Source organism: Schistocerca americana, chromosome 1 (assembly GCF_021461395.2).
Source record: "Schistocerca americana isolate TAMUIC-IGC-003095 chromosome 1, iqSchAmer2.1, whole genome shotgun sequence".
Taxonomy (NCBI): Eukaryota; Metazoa; Arthropoda; class Insecta; order Orthoptera; family Acrididae; genus Schistocerca; species Schistocerca americana.
In genome coordinates this window covers 213804404-213824885 of record NC_060119.1, presented here as the reverse complement: position 1 = coordinate 213824885, position 20482 = coordinate 213804404, and the positions used below count along the sequence as shown (strand labels likewise).

The following is a 20482-nucleotide window of genomic DNA, read 5'->3' as shown; positions in this document are numbered from 1 at the left end:
ACGTTGTTGTGATACCTCGTGTAAGGAGGGGAAATACGTACCATCACGTTTCCGACTTTGATAAAGGTCGGATTGTAGCCTATCACGATTACGGTTCATCGTATCGCGACATTGCTGCTCGCGTTGGTCGAGATCCAATGACTGGTAGCAGAATATGGAATCGCTGGGTTCAGAAGGGTAATACGGAACGCCGTGCTGGATCCCAACGGCCTCGTACCACTAGCAATCGAGATGACAGGCATCTTATCCGCATGGCTGTAACGGATCGTGCAGCCACGTCTCGATCCCTGAGTCAACAGATGGGGACGTTTGCAAGACAACAACCATCTGCACGAACAGTTCGACGACGTTTGCAGCAGCATGGAGCATTAGCTCGGAGACCATGGCTGCGGTTACCCTTGTCGCTGCATCACAGACAGGAGCGCCTGCGATGGTGTACTCAACGACGAACCTGGGTGCACGAATGGCAAAACGTCATTTTTTCGGTTGAATCCAGGTTCTGTTCACAGCATCACGATTGTCGCATCCGTGTTTGGCGACATCGCGGTGAACGCACATTGGAAGCGTGTATTCGTCATCTCCAAACTGGCGTATCATCCGGCGTGATGGTGTGGGGTGCCATTGGTTACACGTCTCGGTCGCCTCTTGTTCGCACTGACGGCACTTTTTTGACAGCACATTCAACAGTGAACGTTACATTTCAGATGTGTTACGACCCGTGGCTCTACCCTTCATTCGATCCCTGCAAAACCCTACATTTTAGCACGATAATGCACGACCGCATGTTGCAGGTCCTGTATGGGCCTTTCTGGATACAGAAAATGTTCCACTGCTGCCCTGGCCAGCACATTCTCCAGATCTCTCACCAGTTGAAAACGTCTGGTCAACGGTGGCCTAGCAACTGGCTCGTCACAATACGCCAGTCACTACTCTTGATGATCTGTGGTATCGTGTTGAAGCCGCATGGGCAGGTGTACCTGTACACGCCATCCAAGCTCTGTTTGACTCAGGCGTATCAAGGCCGTTATCACGGCCAGAGGTGGTTGTTGTGGGTACTGATTTCTCAGGATCTATGTACCCAAATTGCGTGAAAATGTAATCACATGTCAGTTCTAGTATAATATATTTGTCCAATGCATACCCGTGTATCATCTGCATTTCTTCTTGGTGTAGCAATTTTAATGCCCAGCAGTGTACTTAACTCAGAATCACATTCTTTAATTAACTTTGTTGATATATCATCATACCCACCAGATGTTTTTGATTTTAAAGATTTTATGATGGACATTACTTCTGTTTGAGTACTGAGGGTCAAATTCATATTATGGAAGTTACTTGAAATGTCTGGTCTGAGGTATTCCATAGCAGCATCTACAGAACGTCACCTGTCTTTGTACAACAATGTTTGAACAGCTATGAACTCTTGCTGAATCTTTATATGCCATCTGGTACTATTAAGTTATCTGATGATGGTCTAAGATACAGAAAGCCTGTTCATAACAAACTACTAAATAAATATTGTTGCGGAACATCAGTACTGTGTATTTAAGTTTTTAATATGTGTGTGTTCCTCCAAGACCCGACGGAATATTCCGCAAAACGGTAATTTATTTACTGTTAATAACACTAAAACATGTATTTTATTGCTCATAGATTTGTATGCAGATTAAAATTACACCAAATCATCGTCATTTTCAACATATAGAGCCGTGCGGTCTAGGGCGGCTTGTCACGGTTCGCGTGGCTCCGCCCGTCGGAGGTTCGAGCATGTGTGTATGTGTTGTCCTTAGCGTAAGTTAGTTTAAGTTAGATTAAGTAGTGTGTAGGACTAGGGACCGATGACCTCAACAGTTTGGTCCCATAGAAGCTTACCCCAAAGATCCAATTTTTTCAACAAATATAACTTCTTACACTTCAGGGACACTGGCTGTTCCAACGAATGTGACAGTGGAATTTGCAGTTGAAGATCCCCTGCCACATTCACATTCTGTTGACACCTCTCTCTACACAAATTGATCTCTGCCTCAAACAAAATGACATATCCGTTTTTGTTGTAACTTCCTTGCCTCGAAGAAAATGAAATATCTGTTTTTGTTGTAACTTCCCGTAGGCACCGATTGAATTGTGTTCTCGTTGTTTTTGTTGCTGCTGCAGGAAATTCTGCCACATTACTATTCCGTCGTTTAATAGGTTTTCTTCTTCACACCCACTCTTCGCCCATTATTTTGGAGGAGGCGTTTTCGATGATTCATCGGGATCCGAAACATCCGTATCCTCAGCTGGCATCTCTTGTGGAACCTTAAGTCAGATCTAACAGAATTTTCAGCTACTGGTTGTCTAGGGCAAGTATGGTTGTAGAAAATCCATTCAGTGTTATGGTCGAAGTCTTTCATGTTTCCCGAAAACAAATGTTGCAGCCTGAGAAGGTGTGAACTATCACTATGACAGCAGCGTGCCTACTGATGTCTTGAGAAGAATTTCCGAGTCAAGGACCTATTACGGCTCACAAGGAAGCTTCGATTCTTACTGACTACAGACATGTGAAGTGATCCCAGTGGGATGAGGACGAGTTGCTGCTGCATCATTTATCGTTGCATTCCCAAATATACCTGTCACGGAGAAATTTAACACAAAGTAATTTGTGAGAACATATAAGTTACTTTGTACACCCAATTGTAGTTGCACCATGGCAAATATTGCTGAATATTGTTCTACAGTACGGGACAGAAATAAACATAACCATGCGTAACCTTCTTTAGGGTACGACTTTTTCGATTGTCTCTCTTGTATCGTTTGGGTCTTGAATATCACCCAAGAACCGTAAATTATCGAAACCGAATCACTGGGTTATGCGGGGTCCTGCAAAATGAATAGCAGGTTATGAAGAGGACAGAACTTCGTAACATATTGCCAAATTTATTGAAACACACATTGAAAACAAATAAAATATATGCTGATACATATAATATATGCCCTTTATTTGGTTTTCAATACAACACCATACAGCCGCGCGGGGTAGCTACCCGCGAGTTTTAGGGCGCCTTGCCACGGTTCGCGCGGCTTCCCCCTCCTCTGTCGGAGGTTAAGTCCTCCCTCGGGCATGGGTGTGTGTGTTGCCCTTAGCGTTAGTTAGTTTAAGTAAGATTAAGTAGTGTACAAGCCCAAGGACTGATGACCTGAGCAGTTTGGTCCCCTAGGAACTTACCACCTACCCCTACCAACACATACAGTATGTTGTTTAGCATCTGCGGGTGAGCTGCTAAATGTTTCAGTATGCACAAGGCGAAGGTTAGGTGGGCAATTTTATATTGTTCGTTTAGTTTCTGTAGGATTTGCAAGTTTGTTGGGGGGAAAGTGCATGTTATCACGGATGATTCGTCGCAGGGAATCATCTGACGTTGTCAGTACCAAGGCATATGTGGCAGCAAAACGGTGAGCACTTCGGATGAATGCTTGGGGCGCTCTCACCATTCGCTCCTCAGTCCGCTGTGTCCTTCGTCGCGCTGCACATCTCTTCCTTGGACAAGATGCAGTAAGCCTGCATCTACCGTCCAATCGCCCGACGATTCCAGATTATATCGTGTCGCCTGAATTGTGATGAGACACTCGTTTTTTAAATACCTCTCAACGGCGAATGCTCGATGCACAGAACTCCAATACAGCATAATTACAAAAGGCAGTCTTTTTCCAATGCAGAGCGCGCAAACTTCGCGCAGGCGCAACAGTGACGGCGTGCTATGTGACTCAAATCCTGCTTACCATTCTGCAGGGCTCTGTAAAAAAAAATTTCAAAACCACTACCATAAACCTTGCTGTCTCGATTTTTCATTTCTCGCGTCTAAATTGAGCTACGAGAGACCTAACGTTCTTAAACACGTCATTGCTGCTGGTACTAAGCAGCGCGGCAATTTTCTGTAACATCCTACTTTATTTTACTGTTGTTTGTAATTGGCGGTGCGTACGTTCCAGCAGCACTCCTCTGCCTCATGGTGTGTGACAAGTTCGAATATCCAGTTTCTCGTCCATTCCATTCTAGAGAAACGCAACACAACATGCAACAAGGCAGCATTATATTAGCAGGGCAGAACATAAACGAACACTGATACTGTATAGAGGCATTCATTAATAGCAGACCAGAAACAATGTTCCCTTTGATCTATTCCGAAACAGCCACAGAACAGTTTCTGTGTTTGCAACATTTTGCAGGCAGTAGTAGCAGCAAACATTGTTGCAGAAGATGTTTCAAACTCAATGAAAACGCGGCTTTATACAGTACGAAATAATTGGTATGTGTTTATCTATCCCTCCGATCAGTGTAATACAATGTATAAGATAATATTGCACTTGGCTTAAATCTAGTGTTTGTCAAAGAAATAAGCAATGCTATTTTCCGTAAACTGTAGGTATTCCAAAAGTTACTGGTTTCATTGGAAGAAACCTAAACAACAAAATCCCAAGAAAACGCTTCACTTAAACTTCTGCCTTCAGATGTTATCATCATAATAATCGATATATACTTAGAACCTAGAAGTGACAGATATGTACCAACTTTTGTGTGATGATTTCCCGCATTGTATTAAATGCGAAGAGATAAAATGCCTCATCTGGGTATTTTTTTAAGTACTAGGACCGCTTTTAAGCTGATAGATATAATTTTTTGTCAATATATTTCTTTCACAGGCTGAGAGTCTCATAGCAGGCAAAGAAAGGAAAGGCTCCCTCGCATATTTCTTTAAACAGAGAATAGATGCTGAAATGTCAGAAACAAGTATGTTGATAATTATTTAAAGAAAATCAGCTAACCACGGATAGTTGTGAATCTATGCGAGCATAGTTGATTCGCAAATAAATGAAATGCTTTGGAGAAACCAAAGCTTATAAAATTACATGCTGGCCGCAAAATTAAATCTTCGCCGACAAGCAGACGACGTTCACAACATTCTGTTTGGCAACAAAATTACTCAATAAATAAATTTTTCTCCATCCCATTTTCGACAAAATATGCAAATGAGCGTACGTAAAGGAGGCTGCTCTACCAAACTTACTTTCTACCACTTGAAGAAACAGATGTTTGTCTACGTGTGCACGATAGCCGGCAGCAAAATCAGTTTTCCTTCTTCAAAGCAATGGAAAGTTAATGAAACATAAACTGCACATGGTAGAGTACCTATGAACTTGTTAGGTATTAATTTTTATATTTCCTGTTTTTTCTCCGCTTGTAGCAGTACAATAACAATTCCAGACCTTTATTATAACCTCACACGAATTCACCGCGCAGCGAAACTTTGGTGAAGAAATAAACTGTATGGGTTTGTTGGTGCGAAGGAATATGTTGAGCAAATACAATTTGGTGCATTGTTATTTACATAGTATTACTTAAAATGTTATGTTTCTGAACTGGTGAAGCATAGCAAGGAATCCTGCCAGTAGTAATGTGCATACGACCACAATGAAAACAGTCAGTTTTAAAATATAACTATAATGAAAGAACAGATTTTCTGGCATGATAACTCACAAGAGTAACAGGTAACATTTAGTTCATTATGTATGATGTCAGTGCGGTATGGCGAATAAACATTTTTGATGAATAACAGTCTATAGCTTGGTATTTCATTGTTTTAAATGTAGCAATTGAACTTCGCTACAGTTAGTAAGGATAATTCGCTGGTGCTACTCTTGGTCAATTTATTGCCCACCAGGACGGCTACAATCTTGCATTAATAGAGTGCTAATATCCATTTTGTTAAGTCATTCAATTGCTGTTATGCTTTAAATACGATAAATCCTCCCCGAAATTAGCATGAAGTATTGTAGCGGGTGTCGTTTTTGCTATTAGCTGCTATTGTATTGTTAGTATTATATGTGTCACTATTTTGTTTGCCTCAAACACAAACACTCATTACAAGATACTGGGATGTTTAACAGATAAACATTTCGGAAAGAAGCAAAGAACGTAATGTTTGTTTATAATGCCTTTCTGCATGATCGTATGATATGGAGCTCAATGTATAGTGGAACTGAGCTGAATATAAATTGGGAGTCGACAATTTCTTACAATGGGAATTGTAATGTTTATTAAGACATTTAAATCGTTAGCATTTAGCCATTGGGGTTTGAGACAGCGCCCTGTTCCGTAATCAATCTGACCAACATTATCATTGCTTTAGGTCTCACTTTTCATTCCACTTCTATTCATTTTTTACTCATAATAACAAAATCACTTAACTAGGATGCATATTATGGAACCTATGCTTGGAAGAAAGGATAGTGTAGTGTAGGTTATTCCATCTTCCCAACTGCATTGTTTATGAACAAATGGTATTACTCCATTGCTCAGAAACTAAAAAACCAATAGGCAATACATGAAGCCAAGACAAGCCACAAGCACATAACAGATAGCATTTTTAAATTAATATAGGAGTGCCTGAAAAAGTCTGTTTGTGACTTTGACTACCAAAGGTTTTTTTAGAATGAGTTAAATATACAAGAGATGACAGCACAAACATTGAGGCTTTTCTCCAAATCACAGAGAATAATGTAACGCACTATCCATTCGCTTACCCCATGAAAAGCACTCAGTGGCTATAAAAGCAGCTGGAGCTACCTCATATAATCTACATAATTTACCAGGAGTACCGGTATATCTGTTTTGTGATTGTTTCACAAATGGTTACTGCCTTCTGTTACGTAAAGAATTATTATTTTCAAAATGAAATGTATTGCATGTAGTTTTTTATGTAACTTACCTGTTCTTCATTTTGTTGTTGCAGCCCAGAAATGTTTCACACAAAAATACTTATATTAGGTGCAAAAGCGCAAGGAATTGCAGTAGCATCTCACTTTTTGGAACACAACATGGAGGACTTCATTGTAATTAAGTTAGGAGACCAAACTCTTGAATCCTCTTGTGCTTCAAGTTCAAGTAAGTTTAGAAATATATTTTCTGCCTAAATAAAATTAAATCTAGTTTATCAGAATAATCGACACAATGTTCTGGACTAAATAAATGGTTCCCAATTTCATTTTTTACTTTGACTCATGAAAACATTTATTCTTCAATGTAACTTTGTTGTTAATGCATTATTGTATCATATAACTTGAGCAAGCAAAGTGTGTGCCTAGCTTACAGAAATATGATCTGTGAAACATCAATCAATAAATTAAGAACATCTTTTTTACTACATCACTGGATGCAACCATTATTTGACATTCAGGTTGCTATGTTCCTTTTTGTTCCAGATATATGCAGACCTGATGGAGACAACAAATGCTTTCAGAATGGGGATGAAAGTTTCAACCCAGAAAAGAATAGAACAAGCATATTAAACAGAAATGCTATTGTGAAGGATCTAGGATTAATATTCTTTAATTCTTCTGGTCACATTATTGCTCAAGAAGATGTGGCAGAAGCAGCTAACTTAGCAGCACAAATGAAGGAGAATGTTATGTATGATAAAGGGAATTTGTCATCGCTGTTGGCAGATTTACGTTTGGAACAGTAAGTAATCCACTTTGAATGATCCTGTTATAATAGTTTGCATACTCTTCGTTTTATTGTTGTTCTCAATGTTGTTATTATTGTTGTTCTTCTTTAGTTGTTTTTCCCTTAGTGTGTGTATTTTCATAATTGTATCTCCATTCCTGGCACAATTTTTAAAATGTAAGTAAATGAGCTTAATTGTCTTGTTTAATTTGTTTTACTGTTTACTTCACTGTGCCTGATTATCCTGTGCATCATCTGTCACCATCAGTATGTAAATTAAATGACAGAAAATCCAGGATGGATTAACAATATAAATCAGTATTGATTACAATTCACTACATAGTTGAGGCATTGCGTGGCAAACAGGCACATTTAACAGTACATTGTTGTTGGACAAAGTCCTACATCATATTTAGAAAAACACATGTATTCATACAAGCACAACTTTCACGCACATGGTCGTTGTGCCTGTGAGACTTGATTTCAGTGAGCATCGGTCTTGGCTGGGGTGGGTAGTTGTACTACAGAAGAGGCATGGGTGAGAGAGGGGAAGGGTGGTAGGTTACGGGTGGGCAAGATGCTGTAACGCTGTCTGCAGGAGTGTGCAGGAACTTGACTGGGACAGGTGATGGACTGCTAGATGCAGCATTGGAAGGCTGTGTTGGGGGGGGGGGGGGGAGGGGGGATTGGGGAGGAAAGAAACAGAGAAAGAGAAAGGACTAAGCAGATGGACAGAGTGAAGAGAGGCATTTATAAGGGTGAAGCTGGAGCATGGGAGGGCATAGAGGACAGGGCGTGGAAGACACAGACGAACGAAGTTTGCAGTCAGGGGAGTTACACAAGCTATGGTTATTCTACAAGGAGAGTTGCCACCTGCGCAGTTCAGAAAAGATAGTGTTAGTTTGAAGAAACCAGGTGTAATGGGCAATGAAACAGTGTTTGAAGTCAAGCACACTGTGTTGCATGGCATGCTGGGCAAGTGAGTGGTCCAGCTGTCTCTTGGCCACAGCTTGTCAGTTGCTGCTAATGCAGACAGACAGCTTGTTAGTGGTCATACCCATGGAAAATGCCACACAGAGGCTGCAGCTGAGTTAGTAGACCACATGATTGTTTTTACAGATGGTCCTGCCTTTGACAGGCAGGAGAGACCTGTGACAGGACTGGAGTTGGTAATGCTGGCAGGACATGCAGGACAGGTCCTACATCTATGTATTTTAAAGGTATATGAGCAATTGGGCAACAGGTTGGCAGAAATGATGGGATAAGAAAGAACAGAGCATATTACACAGGTTGGCTGGGTGGCAGAATACCACTACGGGAGTGGTGGTCAGGATTTTTCTTATTTCAAGGCACAATGAGAGGTAGTCAAAACCATTGTGGAAAATATGATTCAGTTGCTCCAGTCCTAGGTGATACTGAGTCGGGAAGATGATGGTCCATTGTGGCCATTCATTGGATATGCGAGGGATGGTGGGTGACTGTGGAGACAAGGCATGGGAGATCTGTTACTATACAATGTGTGGAAGATTATTTTGATCTGTGAAGGCCTCAGCAAAACCCTCAGCATATTTGGAGAGGGACTGCTCATCACTGCAAATGAGACTGACAAGAATGGATGGATAGGCTGTGTGAAGAGGCACTAAACTGTTATTTCTTCGTGAATGGTCACTGTCAAACTACAGCCAATAGACAGCTGGACCAATCATTTGCCAAGAATACTGTGCAGTATATTGTGCTTGACTTCAACAACTGCTTCACAGCCCATGCCTTCTGGAATCTTCCCACCAATAAAACATTTTCTGATTTGTGCCTGTGGGAACTATCCCTGCAACATACCCTTCTCTCCCATAAACACTGGCCTCAATCTTTTGTAGTCCATGTCCTGCACCTGCCTCTATCTCCTGTGCTTCCATTCGATCCTCACACATACCATCTTACCCTGCACCCCTCCATCCACAGCACACCTACCTTGTCATTTTCTCTTCTCTGATTGTATTCTCTTCCCCCCCCCCCCTCCCTCCCGACCACTCCACACCCCACCCCACCCCTCTCCTCCCTACTACACATCCCCACAGACAGCACTACATCATCTTCTTCCAACCCAACCTTACTAACCCTCCCCACCCCCACCACATGCCTGCTCTATACTCTGCTACCCACCCTAGCCAAGATCGCTAATCACTACAGTCAAACGTCGACAGTTCCCAGAGACAATAGCAGCCATGTGTGTGTGTGTTTTGCATGTATGAATGATTTGTGTGTGTGTGTGTTTTCTAAGACTAATAAAAACTTTGAGCAATATCATAATTCATATTGTCAGTGTAATTATAAAAGCACTGTGTGGTAATGTAATCAGCTGTACTAATACACTGAATATAAACATCTTCTGTGTCACCAATTCTGTGCTCTACTGAGCAGGGCGCGATTTTGTATGACCCTCTTCCATACGGTTCTGTCCACCTGCAGGTATTGTTCATATATTTCATACCATTTGGCATCTCTCAGCTGTCATGAGGTCATCCTCTTGTTTATTCAGAAGAAGTTTTTGGTTTATGTATTCCTGAGCAGTTGTGTGAATAGCCATTATCCTCATATGATGAGGATACTATAATTGTTTTACTTCAAGAAGCTCCTGTAGGATTTTTTGGAATGGACAGTGTCTTGAAAGGAGGATATAAGATGAACGTCAACAAAAGCAAAACGAGGATAATGGAATGTAGTGGAATTAAGTCGGGTGATGCTGAGGGAATTAGATTAGGAAATGAGACACTTAAAGTAGTGAAGGGGTTTTGCTATTTGGGGAGCAAAATAACTGATGATGGTTGAACTAGAGAGGATATAAAATGTAGACTGTCAATGACAAGGAAAGTGTTTCTGAAGAAGAGAAATTTGTTAACATCGAGTATAGTTTTAAATGTCAGGAAGTCGTTTCTGAAAGTATTTGTATGGAGTGTAGCCATGTATGGAAGTGAAACATGGACGACAAATAGTTTGGACAAGAAGAGAATAGAAGCTTTCGAAATGTGGTGCTACAGATGAATGCTGAAGATTAGATGGGTAGATCACATAACTAATGAGGAGGTATTGAATAGAATTGGGGAGAAGAGGAGTTTGTGGCACAACTTGACCATAAGAAGGGATCGGTTGTTAGGACATGTTCTGAGGCATCAAGGGATCACCAGTTTAGTACTGGAGGGCAGCGTGGAGGGTAAAAATCGTAGAGGGAGACCAAAAGATGAATACACCAAGCAGATTCAGAAGGATGTATGTTGCAGTAAGTACTGGGAGATGAAGAAGCTTGCACAGGATAGAGTAGCATGGAGAGCTGCATCAAACCAGTCTCAGGACTGAAGACCACAACAACAACAGGATAGAATGTTGCAAGATATTTTTTAAAGGATTTGCTCTGGAACTCAGAATGTGCAAATTGTGGAGTGGGTCATGGAGAGACATACAGGTGATTGGCTTGATTGAACTATTTTATTACTCACATATCACATATTCAAATTTGGTTCTAGCTCAGGCTCATCCAGTCCTGCCTACTTCACACTTAGAAGTCTCCCTCATTGTCTTGATCTGCAAACAGGATTGCTAGCATACTTTCACTTCACACTGTCGTGTGGCATAATCTTCTTTGGTAATGCAGCTAACGGCAAATAAATATTTATTCTGCTGAAGAGTATTGTGTAAAGATGAGAACTGACATCTAGCAGAAGTCTCTTCAAAGACATAGGGGTTCTTACAGTTCCTTACAAACATGTCTACTTCCTAAAGGTGCTTGTGGTTGAAAACAAGAGTGAATTTAGAATGTACTGTGCAATTCACAACCATAGTATGAGAAGTAAAAATAATTTCCATGTAGTCAATGTGCCTTTATCTAGTATTCATGGCTGGTTGGTGATGTTGCATATTAAACTGAACATAATTAGATGTTGCAGTTAGAACAGAGCTGGGAGCTTATAGGGATGCCACATCATAACACTCAAGGCATTTAGTTTACAATGCTCAGTAGCATTTGGTTACTGAGTGGGAAATTATTGTGCTAAATTCACTGGAGCATTTCCATTGTTTCTTATAAGGTATGTGCCACTGCCTTTGCTACCCATAAATATATATGAGTAAAGGAGACCACTCACTACTACACACACCTCTGTGCATTGTGTTGGCACTGGCACAATGTAATCTCTCTCTCTCTCTCTCTCTCTCTCTCTCTCTCTCTCTCTCTCTCTGTGTGTGTGTGTGTGTGTGTGTGTGTGTGTGTGTGTGTGTGTGTGGGAGTGCATGCTCATCTGTTCGCTCTAGCTCATCAAAGGATTTTTTCCAAAAGCTAGCAGAGTTCATTTGTATGTGCCTCACAGTGATTTAAAGCCTCTGCTTTTTTTTTGCATTTACACTCTACCAGGACTTTCTGACGTTTCCATATGGCTTCTAATACCTAATACTCCTTGTCTATAATACATACCTTCTTCAAGTCACAATCTGGTCAGACGTCACTTTCAGAGACAAGATAAAACCACAGTGTTATAAATTAAGGAATCCGTCTACAAATGTGGGATTTCTGGATAAGCCTAGAATGTATAACAGTTTCTCAGTTCTTCACCCACTGTCTGTTCATTTCCAGGTATTAATCTTGACTTGTATTTATTTGTTTTATAATGACTATCTGCACACTCCTAACACTGATATGTGTTCTGTTGTTTTGTCATACACATACCTCTTCCCTGCAGTCAAATAAATTCACCATACTTAACTGATTTACAGTTTACCTGATGTATTTCCAGCTCTGCTACAACTATCAGTGATATCTTACGTACTTCCAACTCTCTTACAACGGTCAGTGATACCTTTTTTGCTGTCTCTGTGCCACCTTTCATGTGTAATATCTTTTCAAGTTATTCTCCAATACTCTTGTCTAGTATTTTTTTTATTTTGTTGTGATTGTCAATTTATTTATATTGTTATACAAGCTATTCTGTTGTTTTACCACATGCATATCTCTCCTTCTATTGAGTGTAATTCTTTATACTTACATATATAAACCTGACATTTATATAGACCTTATACTGTTTACAAATTTACATTGAAGTGTACTACAATTTCATTTTGCTCATATTGTCCTCCACCTCTTCCATGCAGACACACACTGTTTTACCAATATTCAGATTTAATGTTTTCTGGTATGTTCACTTCACATTAATTTACAGTTCAGTTTAAATATTTTCAATGATGTTACAGTCACACTGTCAAAGATGAGATTTACTCTGCTTTCGCATGTCACTCTCCATGTGTAATATCTTTTCAAAGTTGTCTACTAGTGCAGAATAAATAATGATGTTAAACAGTGAAAAGCCCAGGGTGGAATAACAACTCCCATTTCCATCTACTCCAGATCTGTCACTGGCATCTCTTACCCCATCAAATGCAGGGCTACCTGTGAAAGTAGCCATGTGACCTACCAACTTAGCTGCAGCCACTGTGACACATTCTGTGTGTGTGTGTGTGACAATTAACAAGCTGTTTGCATGAATGACCACTGTCAAACTGTGACCAAGAGACATTTGGACCACTGAGATGCTGAATATGCCACCTGTCACAATGTGCTTCACATTAATGACCGCTCACAGCTTGTGCTATTAGATTCTTCCCACCAACACCAGATTTTCTGAACTGCACAGTTGAGGTTTCTCCCTATAACACATTCTTCATTCCCACAACCCCCTCTGGCTCCAACCTTCACTAGTCCCTGCGTATCCCCTTCTCTGCTCCCATTCTGGTACTGGACACAGCTTCTAGCCCACCATTGCACCTACGCAGCCCTTTCCTTTTCTCTGTCCACTTCTCTTGTCTTCCTGCCCCCCCCCCCCCACCCTGCCACCACCTACCCCACTGCCCCCTCACTGGTGTGCTGCACCTAGCAGCCATATCCTGTCCCCACCATGTTGCAGCATGCTTCCATAGGTAGCACGAGCATATTCCTCCACCTCTGTCCTGCTGTCTCTCCCCCTCCCTACCCCAGCCCTCTTCCTTACCCCTCACTTCCCATCCAAGCTACATGGATTGTTGCTTATGTTGGACACTGCCACAGTTGGGCATTTGCACCTGGGGACAGTGATCATGTGTTTGTTAGAGTTGCTCTTGTGTGAATGTGTATATCTGCCTCTGAAAAAGTCTGTGTCAAAAAGACTAAATATTTCAACATTAATTTTCTTTGCACCTGTCTGCAACTCAACACCCCCTCTCTTTGATGAGATTATTCATTCATAACCTGATGATTGTCTTGTAGGGCAAAAACTGCTTAATTAAATAAATTAATAGTGTAGAACATCCACATTGTTGTGATTTTTATTTGTAAAACCATATTTGTGTAATAATTCATAATAGAGAACCATTTTTTGACCGAAAACTGAACTGTTTTCAGCTAGGAGTATAAAATGATTGCATGAATTATTTGGATTTAACACAGAGTTATGAAAACTTTTGCCAAAACTACACTGGCATACAGTTGTCAATGTAATTAACATATGATCGTAAGCAGATTAAAACCCTTAAAACAATTGGACCATGAAATGTGCTTTTTGTGGGCAAAACTGGACAATCGAGCCACAAGACCATGCGTCAAGGAATGACTAATAACATTAGTCAGTATCCCTTCCCTACGTCTCCATACTTCACATAGACTTTCCTGAGACAGCCTGTGATGTGTGCTTATGCGACTGGGATGTTAGCATATGAAATCAGAAAATGAGGGTTATGAGTCCTTGTCTGATGCAAAGCTTTAACATATCTGGTGTGCTCATTTCAGTATGCACTTCTTCGAAGAATGGAAGTACCATTCCAAAACGCACACCAGAGCTGTGAGTAAGCCATCATAATCTTGTCCTTTTCCCAAATAACTGAACCCAATCTGGGTATGGAGCAGCTTCTGTAGTGTTTAGAAAACTAGGCTGAGTTACTGATAATTTGTGGTTTTTAATTAGGAAATGAGGCACAATTCGGAATTTCAGATGATTGCTCATGAAAGACCAAAATCTGACTGTGGCTTGTGGGTCAACACCCTTTCATTTTGATACACTTGAGCATGAAGAGTGAAAATTTTATTTTATAATACAATTATAATTTTATTAAGTAATACATGTCATTGATACAGTTGACCTGGAACATAAAATTAAATATGGTTATGACTTTGCTGTATTAGTGATATTCAGTATTATTATAATCTCTGAGTCACACATAATTTTCTCACAGCTAATTTTTACTTTTCTTTTACAATTCAGTGCCTAGCAGTGAACAGGAAACATTACTGAAGCTACCACGTCTTGCTGTCCATAAAATGAAGTATCAATGGTTTGACACGTGGAGTACCAGAATTGCATCCAGATCAGGAATAGAATAAAACAGTTCAATAACTTTGACATAAGTTTCAGATTGAGGCATAGGGTTACACGTTTGTTATTACTTTGCTACGAAAAATGTCTTCATATTTGTTTCAATGAAGATATGTGCTTTGAAAAGCTTCTTATAGAGATTCAAAAGTTTTGAGCGATAAAGCTTATGAGTATAGCATGTAAAACCATAAAATGCAACCAGTTTCATTTAACCATGACTTTCCTACCTTTCTGTACTTTAATTTTTTTCTCATAAATTGTATGAGATGTTTATGTTCTGTTCTGTTTTCTGTTCAATTAATTTACTCTGTCCATTACAGATTACAGAGAGGAGTGAATGAAGATACATTCCTGGGGAGAGATCCTGACACTGTCGAATTACTGTTAGAATGGAAACAGAAAATGGAAGATTTATTGTATGGTTCTTCTTCCAATACATGTAAATGTTATTGCAGCGATGATGAGTCCATCTACGTAAAGCACAAAGAAGAAAGTTATCAAACAGTACTGAATGTTTTATCAGTGAGTACTTGCATAATCTTTCTGCATTTTTGAAATATTTTGGAAAGTATGTACAAATGGGGTCACTAAAGTATGTATTTAAATGTTTACAGAAAAAGTTGTTTGCAAGGAAAAGAAATAATTCAGTTTTATTAATGCTATGCTGGTCAGATCTTGTAGCAAATGCATTTAAGATCTTAAAGGACACCTTTCAGAATATGGGCTTAAATTTTTCATTTCTGGTGATGTCTGAGGGGATTGTGTGCCAATCTGTTCTGCTCCAATATCTTTGCGTATCCCGATAGACTAATTTCTTCTTTTGAATTGTTATGTCTGTGTTTTTAATCTTCTCATGTAGTGCTCTATAGCACCTTAAGTGAAGTACAAATCCTTCCACAAAGTTATTAAGATCTTTCAGGGAAAATATCTTTCCTTTTCCCCAATTCAGGCATTTTTTAGTTTGACCATTCCCTTCAAGGCATAGAAAAGAAAAGAACCACACTTACAGCTGTTTAGTCTTTCACTTGTTCAAAGTATTCCCTTCAACTCATTCCTCTACAAACACTTATGTCAGAAGTGCTTCCACTTAGCCATGAATCCCTTGGTATTTTCTTTTGGATTGTCTTATAGTGCCCCTGATGATTTCTTTGTATGTCATTAATAGTATTGAAACACTGCCCTTTAGAACTAATTTTAATTTTTAAAATGAAAATTTTCTGCAACATCTTTTGCAGAAAATTCTCATGTAACTATTTCAAAGTGCTTGTATCAAAGTCATGACTGACTGTTTGTTCTTGAGGGAAGAAATTCATGATTTTATTTTGAATTTGAGCACCACCAGTTAAACGAAAAGACTGTTACACATTATAGCTTTTGGCCAAAGTCTTCTTCAACAAAGAGTTGGAGCTGCTTGTGGTAGCGATCATGTGTGTGTGTGTGTGTGTGTGTGTGTGTGTGTGTGAGTGCGCGCGCATTTTCTTCAATGAAGAAGGCTTTGTCCAAAAGCTATGATACAGAACAGTCTTTTTGGTGTGCCTGTCTGCAACTTAATAGGTCATCTTTACAGTGAGTAGCAATTTATTCTTTCACCTAATATTGTTACATTTATTTCCTAATTTCAAGCAAAATTTCACTTTGCATTGTTCCTAGCACAAAACAGACACTACAAAACATACATCAAACACATTTCAGTCAAATGACAATAGCTTTAGAAACTAAAGAGGATATCAATGATGTGAAACAATGTGATATTTGGAAATATTGTGAAGGATATGTTGCTGCAAACCAGTTTTTACCATAACTCTTTGTTGCCCCATGAAAAAAAATATTGTTCTTTTCCTGAATACATCTATTGTAATTTGTGCAACAGTATCTCATTATTGCTGAAATGAGATACATTATCTATTAGGGAATATCACATAAGAAGAAGAAAATGTGGTTAATGTTCATTCGTATCTTGACAAAAATCAAGTTGATGTACAGATTGCATCTAATTTTTAACAGAGATAAATACAAGGCTGTGCTGCCCATGAAACTTAAAAGTGTGGTATCTTTTGGTTAATGATTAATGAATCACAACTGGAGTCAGTCTTGTAAGCAAATACCTAGGAGAAACACTCTCTCGAATCATTAAGTGGTTCAACTATAAACTCAGTAGTAGTTGAAACAAATGAGAGGTTTCAGTGTATTTGTAGGATGATGGAAAACTGTAGTTTGTTTATGGAGAGGGTTGCTCTCAAAACACTTGGACATCTTATACTGGAATATCAGTATTTAAATTTTTGGATCCATATTGAACTGGTCAAACAGGAGACACTCACCAATATAAAGATAGTCAGTTACCCTGTACAGTTGGTCACTAGATTCTTTGCTTCAGCAGACGGCGGAGAGGGAGGGAGGGGGGGGGGGGGAGTGGCAGAAATTCTTAAAAATAACACCTACTTGGCAGTGAAAGAATGAATATATGAGGAGTAGTCATAAATTTTTCATTATAATGAGAAAAAGTCAAGCTATGACCCTGAAACTAGTTGATGGTGGAAGTCTTTTGCAGCTACACAAAATGACACAGTGGCTTGGTAATGTGGGAATTACTTATGATTAATTTCTGCATTGGAGTGACCCCTGACACAGATCCAACCATATACACTACTGAAATCTGTACACAGTGAACTCTGAACACTTATTAATGTTATCTTGCCCTATTAGTGAATACGAATTATGCAACTTAAAATAAAAGAATGACTCACATGAAATATCACCCTCTCCCTCCCTCACCCCCCCCCCCTCCCCCCCCAAAAAGGGAAAAAGAAAATAGCTAAATAAACAAGGGCTACTGAAATAAGAAAGGCTATTCATTGACACTGTTGATTTATTGCAATAGAAGCCTGCATGGAATATGATGTGCAATGTAAATAATATAGGAAAACAGATCCAACAAAACACTAAGCACAATTATGTCAAAGGTAATGGTCGGTCAGCAAAGTTGCATGAAGGTATAGAATTCTCTGTGTAACAGCTTCCTGTTTGTGTATCAACAGTAACACTATCTGACTGACTCTATCTTATCTGACAGTGAATGTGAACTACTAAACTGAAGGGTTGTGCAACATGCACTAATTGAACAGCTGCTTCTGCAAGTTGAAAGGACATGCCACTGAGGGTGTCTAGCAATGTGGAAAATTCTATACATGCTGGAGCTGCAAATACACTCACTATAGACAGCTGCCCATCTTGGGTAAACACTATGCTTGGTGCTGCCAAAAATCTGCACAATCTCAACCAGGCTGCCCATGCTTATGCTTGAACATTGGACTTCGCCTCGCTTGCCACCCATGGGCAAACTCTCCTGCTAAGCTTCCCTGAATTTATTTCCTTGCCCCAGCTCAGCTCTATGATGCATACACCACACTGTCCCCAACAAAACTCCAAATATTCTTCCAGGCCCCTCTTCATCCCCCCCCCCCCTCCAAAAAAAAAAAAAAAAAAAAAAAAAAAAAAAAAAAAAAAAAAAAAAAAAAAAAAACTCCACATGGAGCACCTACAAATAGCACACGATGAAATACCCCATGCCAACTCAATAATCAAAAATTGGTGCATAGCCTCTGTCCAGGAGATTGGCAAAAGTCACTCTTCAATAGAATGACTTGCTGCCAAAAGTCACTAACATCTCTGATGTCACAGTCTGCTTCCCAATCATGCTGCTTATTTTTAGCATGTGCAGGAAATCACTTTCCAAAAAAATACACCTGCTGTATTGACAACAAATGCTGAGGCATCCATCAGGGTGAGACTATCTCAGATTCAGAGGAGAAACGTTTTACAGTGCCAGGAGATACAGTTCTCTGACAAAAGGGTATTTGGCCATATTCTGAATGTCACGAAAGACATTGAAAAAGTGATCTATGATTGATTTTCTCTTTTTTCCACTGTCACTTTGATTTGCTAGTCTTTGAGCCCCAGCACCTGTACAATGCTTGTGTTTCCTACTTCTTCACAAAGAGATGGTATGTGACTTTGACCTTTGTTATTCAGGCTTTTTTGACCAAACTGGAAGTGTCTGTGTCACCTGGTCACTGTGTTAAATGATGGTGCATTGTTACACCATGTTCACATGGACTGTTGCATTATTATTCCCTTTCAAATGCAAAAACAAGTTACTGCACAATACTTTATCACTGGGTTGCACTGTTATTATTATTTTGTTCTTCTAGAGGACTGCTGTGGTATTGTGGAAAGGGGATTTCACTGTCAACCAGGATTGCAGACATGTGTTTGCAGACAAGCAAAATATTAATCTCATAACTTCATTTTTTTAAAGTGATAATTAAAACTTTATGACTACCCTCATAATATTTAAGTTAAATCAAGGACCAGTTTCTAATGCAAAATCTGTGCATATTGTTCAGTTGCCTTTGTATCACTGCCCAAATACCATCAAAATGAAAATAGCCCAATAACAACCCAAACACATGCATATAATCATTCATGCAATGCTCCATCTTCAAATGAATTTGTTAACATGTTACAATGAACATATACACACAAAGTTACTTTGTCCTGGCTGAGACAGTGTAGCTGTTTACATCTGTGTGAGTTGGCTCTGCAGGAGGACATCTTTCAAAAGCTCAGCAATATTTTCAGTCTTGTTTATATGCCTGTTGACCACGCAATGCCTCAGCTATAAAGGTAGTCATTCTCTTTATTCCATGATGCACTATATATATTGATTCTATCTTTTTGACACTTTCCTCTAGAAAATCCTGTCCCCTTAAGCTATTCTACTGATTGAACACTTGTTTTGTATCTAGGTTAATAAATACAAATATTGCATATATTTTAGCAGTATGGGCTGCTGAATAATTCATCTGTGAGACTGTTGGTATTGCTCAAGAGCACTTCTGCAACAAGTCTGCAACATTGTAAGTGTGAGTGGGGAACAATTTTCTTATTTCAAAATTACTGCTGTCCTAAGCACAGCAGCTTTATTGTGGTATTGGCAAGTGAATTTTTTTTAAATATTTACATAAAACTGTCTTGCTTATTGTTAATTTTTATTTTTTAGGATTTTGTGAAGGTGATGTTACATCACAAATATTTTACATTGTTCTGACCATTGTTGTATTTTTGTGGTTAGATTACATTTACTGTGGTTTGATTCTGATAATTTTTGCCTTTACCAGTGTTTGTAACAGGCACATTGTCAACACAATCAAGAGTAATGGCTTTTTTTATATTCCTAGGACAACACTTTTAATGAGACTCAAACCTTTCTGTGGACTGGGAAACTTCACTTGCATAACAGAGTGACGAAGATTAATTGGGAATCTCAAATAGAAGATGGAGATGGAAAAGTAGAAGTAGTGTGTGATGATGGCTCAGTGTACATTGCTGATTTACTTATAATTACTGTCCCATTAGCCACGATGAATTCCCAAGGAGATTCCACTTTTGTTCCTGCACTGCCGTGCCATACACCTGATACTATTAATGTAAGTCACACCTGTTATAACTAGCTTTTCAATTAGTTGTTTTATGGCAGTAATTATAAATAGAAATGTTTCATTTGTGGGTCAGAGTTGAAGTGTGATACACTGCTCATTTTTTTCAGTAATGC

General features: G+C 39.4%; 1 protein-coding gene across 3 annotated transcripts in view; it reads left to right on the top strand.

Annotated features, from left to right (window-relative positions):
• LOC124621542 overlaps positions 1–20482 on the top strand; it is a 135015-nt gene that overhangs the window by 15928 nt on the left and 98605 nt on the right. Inside the window, exons 1-5 of one of the 3 annotated variants that reach the window (XM_047147151.1) lie at positions 5023–5158; positions 6771–6922; positions 7240–7498; positions 15189–15390; positions 20109–20357. In XM_047147151.1, the coding sequence (XP_047003107.1) occupies positions 6778–6922; positions 7240–7498; positions 15189–15390; positions 20109–20357 (855 nt within the window). In that variant the 5' untranslated portion in view covers positions 5023–5158; positions 6771–6777. Of the gene's footprint in view, positions 1–5022; positions 5183–6770; positions 6923–7239; positions 7499–15188; positions 15391–20108; positions 20358–20482 lie in introns of those variants that run through there. The other 2 variants (XM_047147150.1, XM_047147148.1) reach the window with 2 other exon arrangements.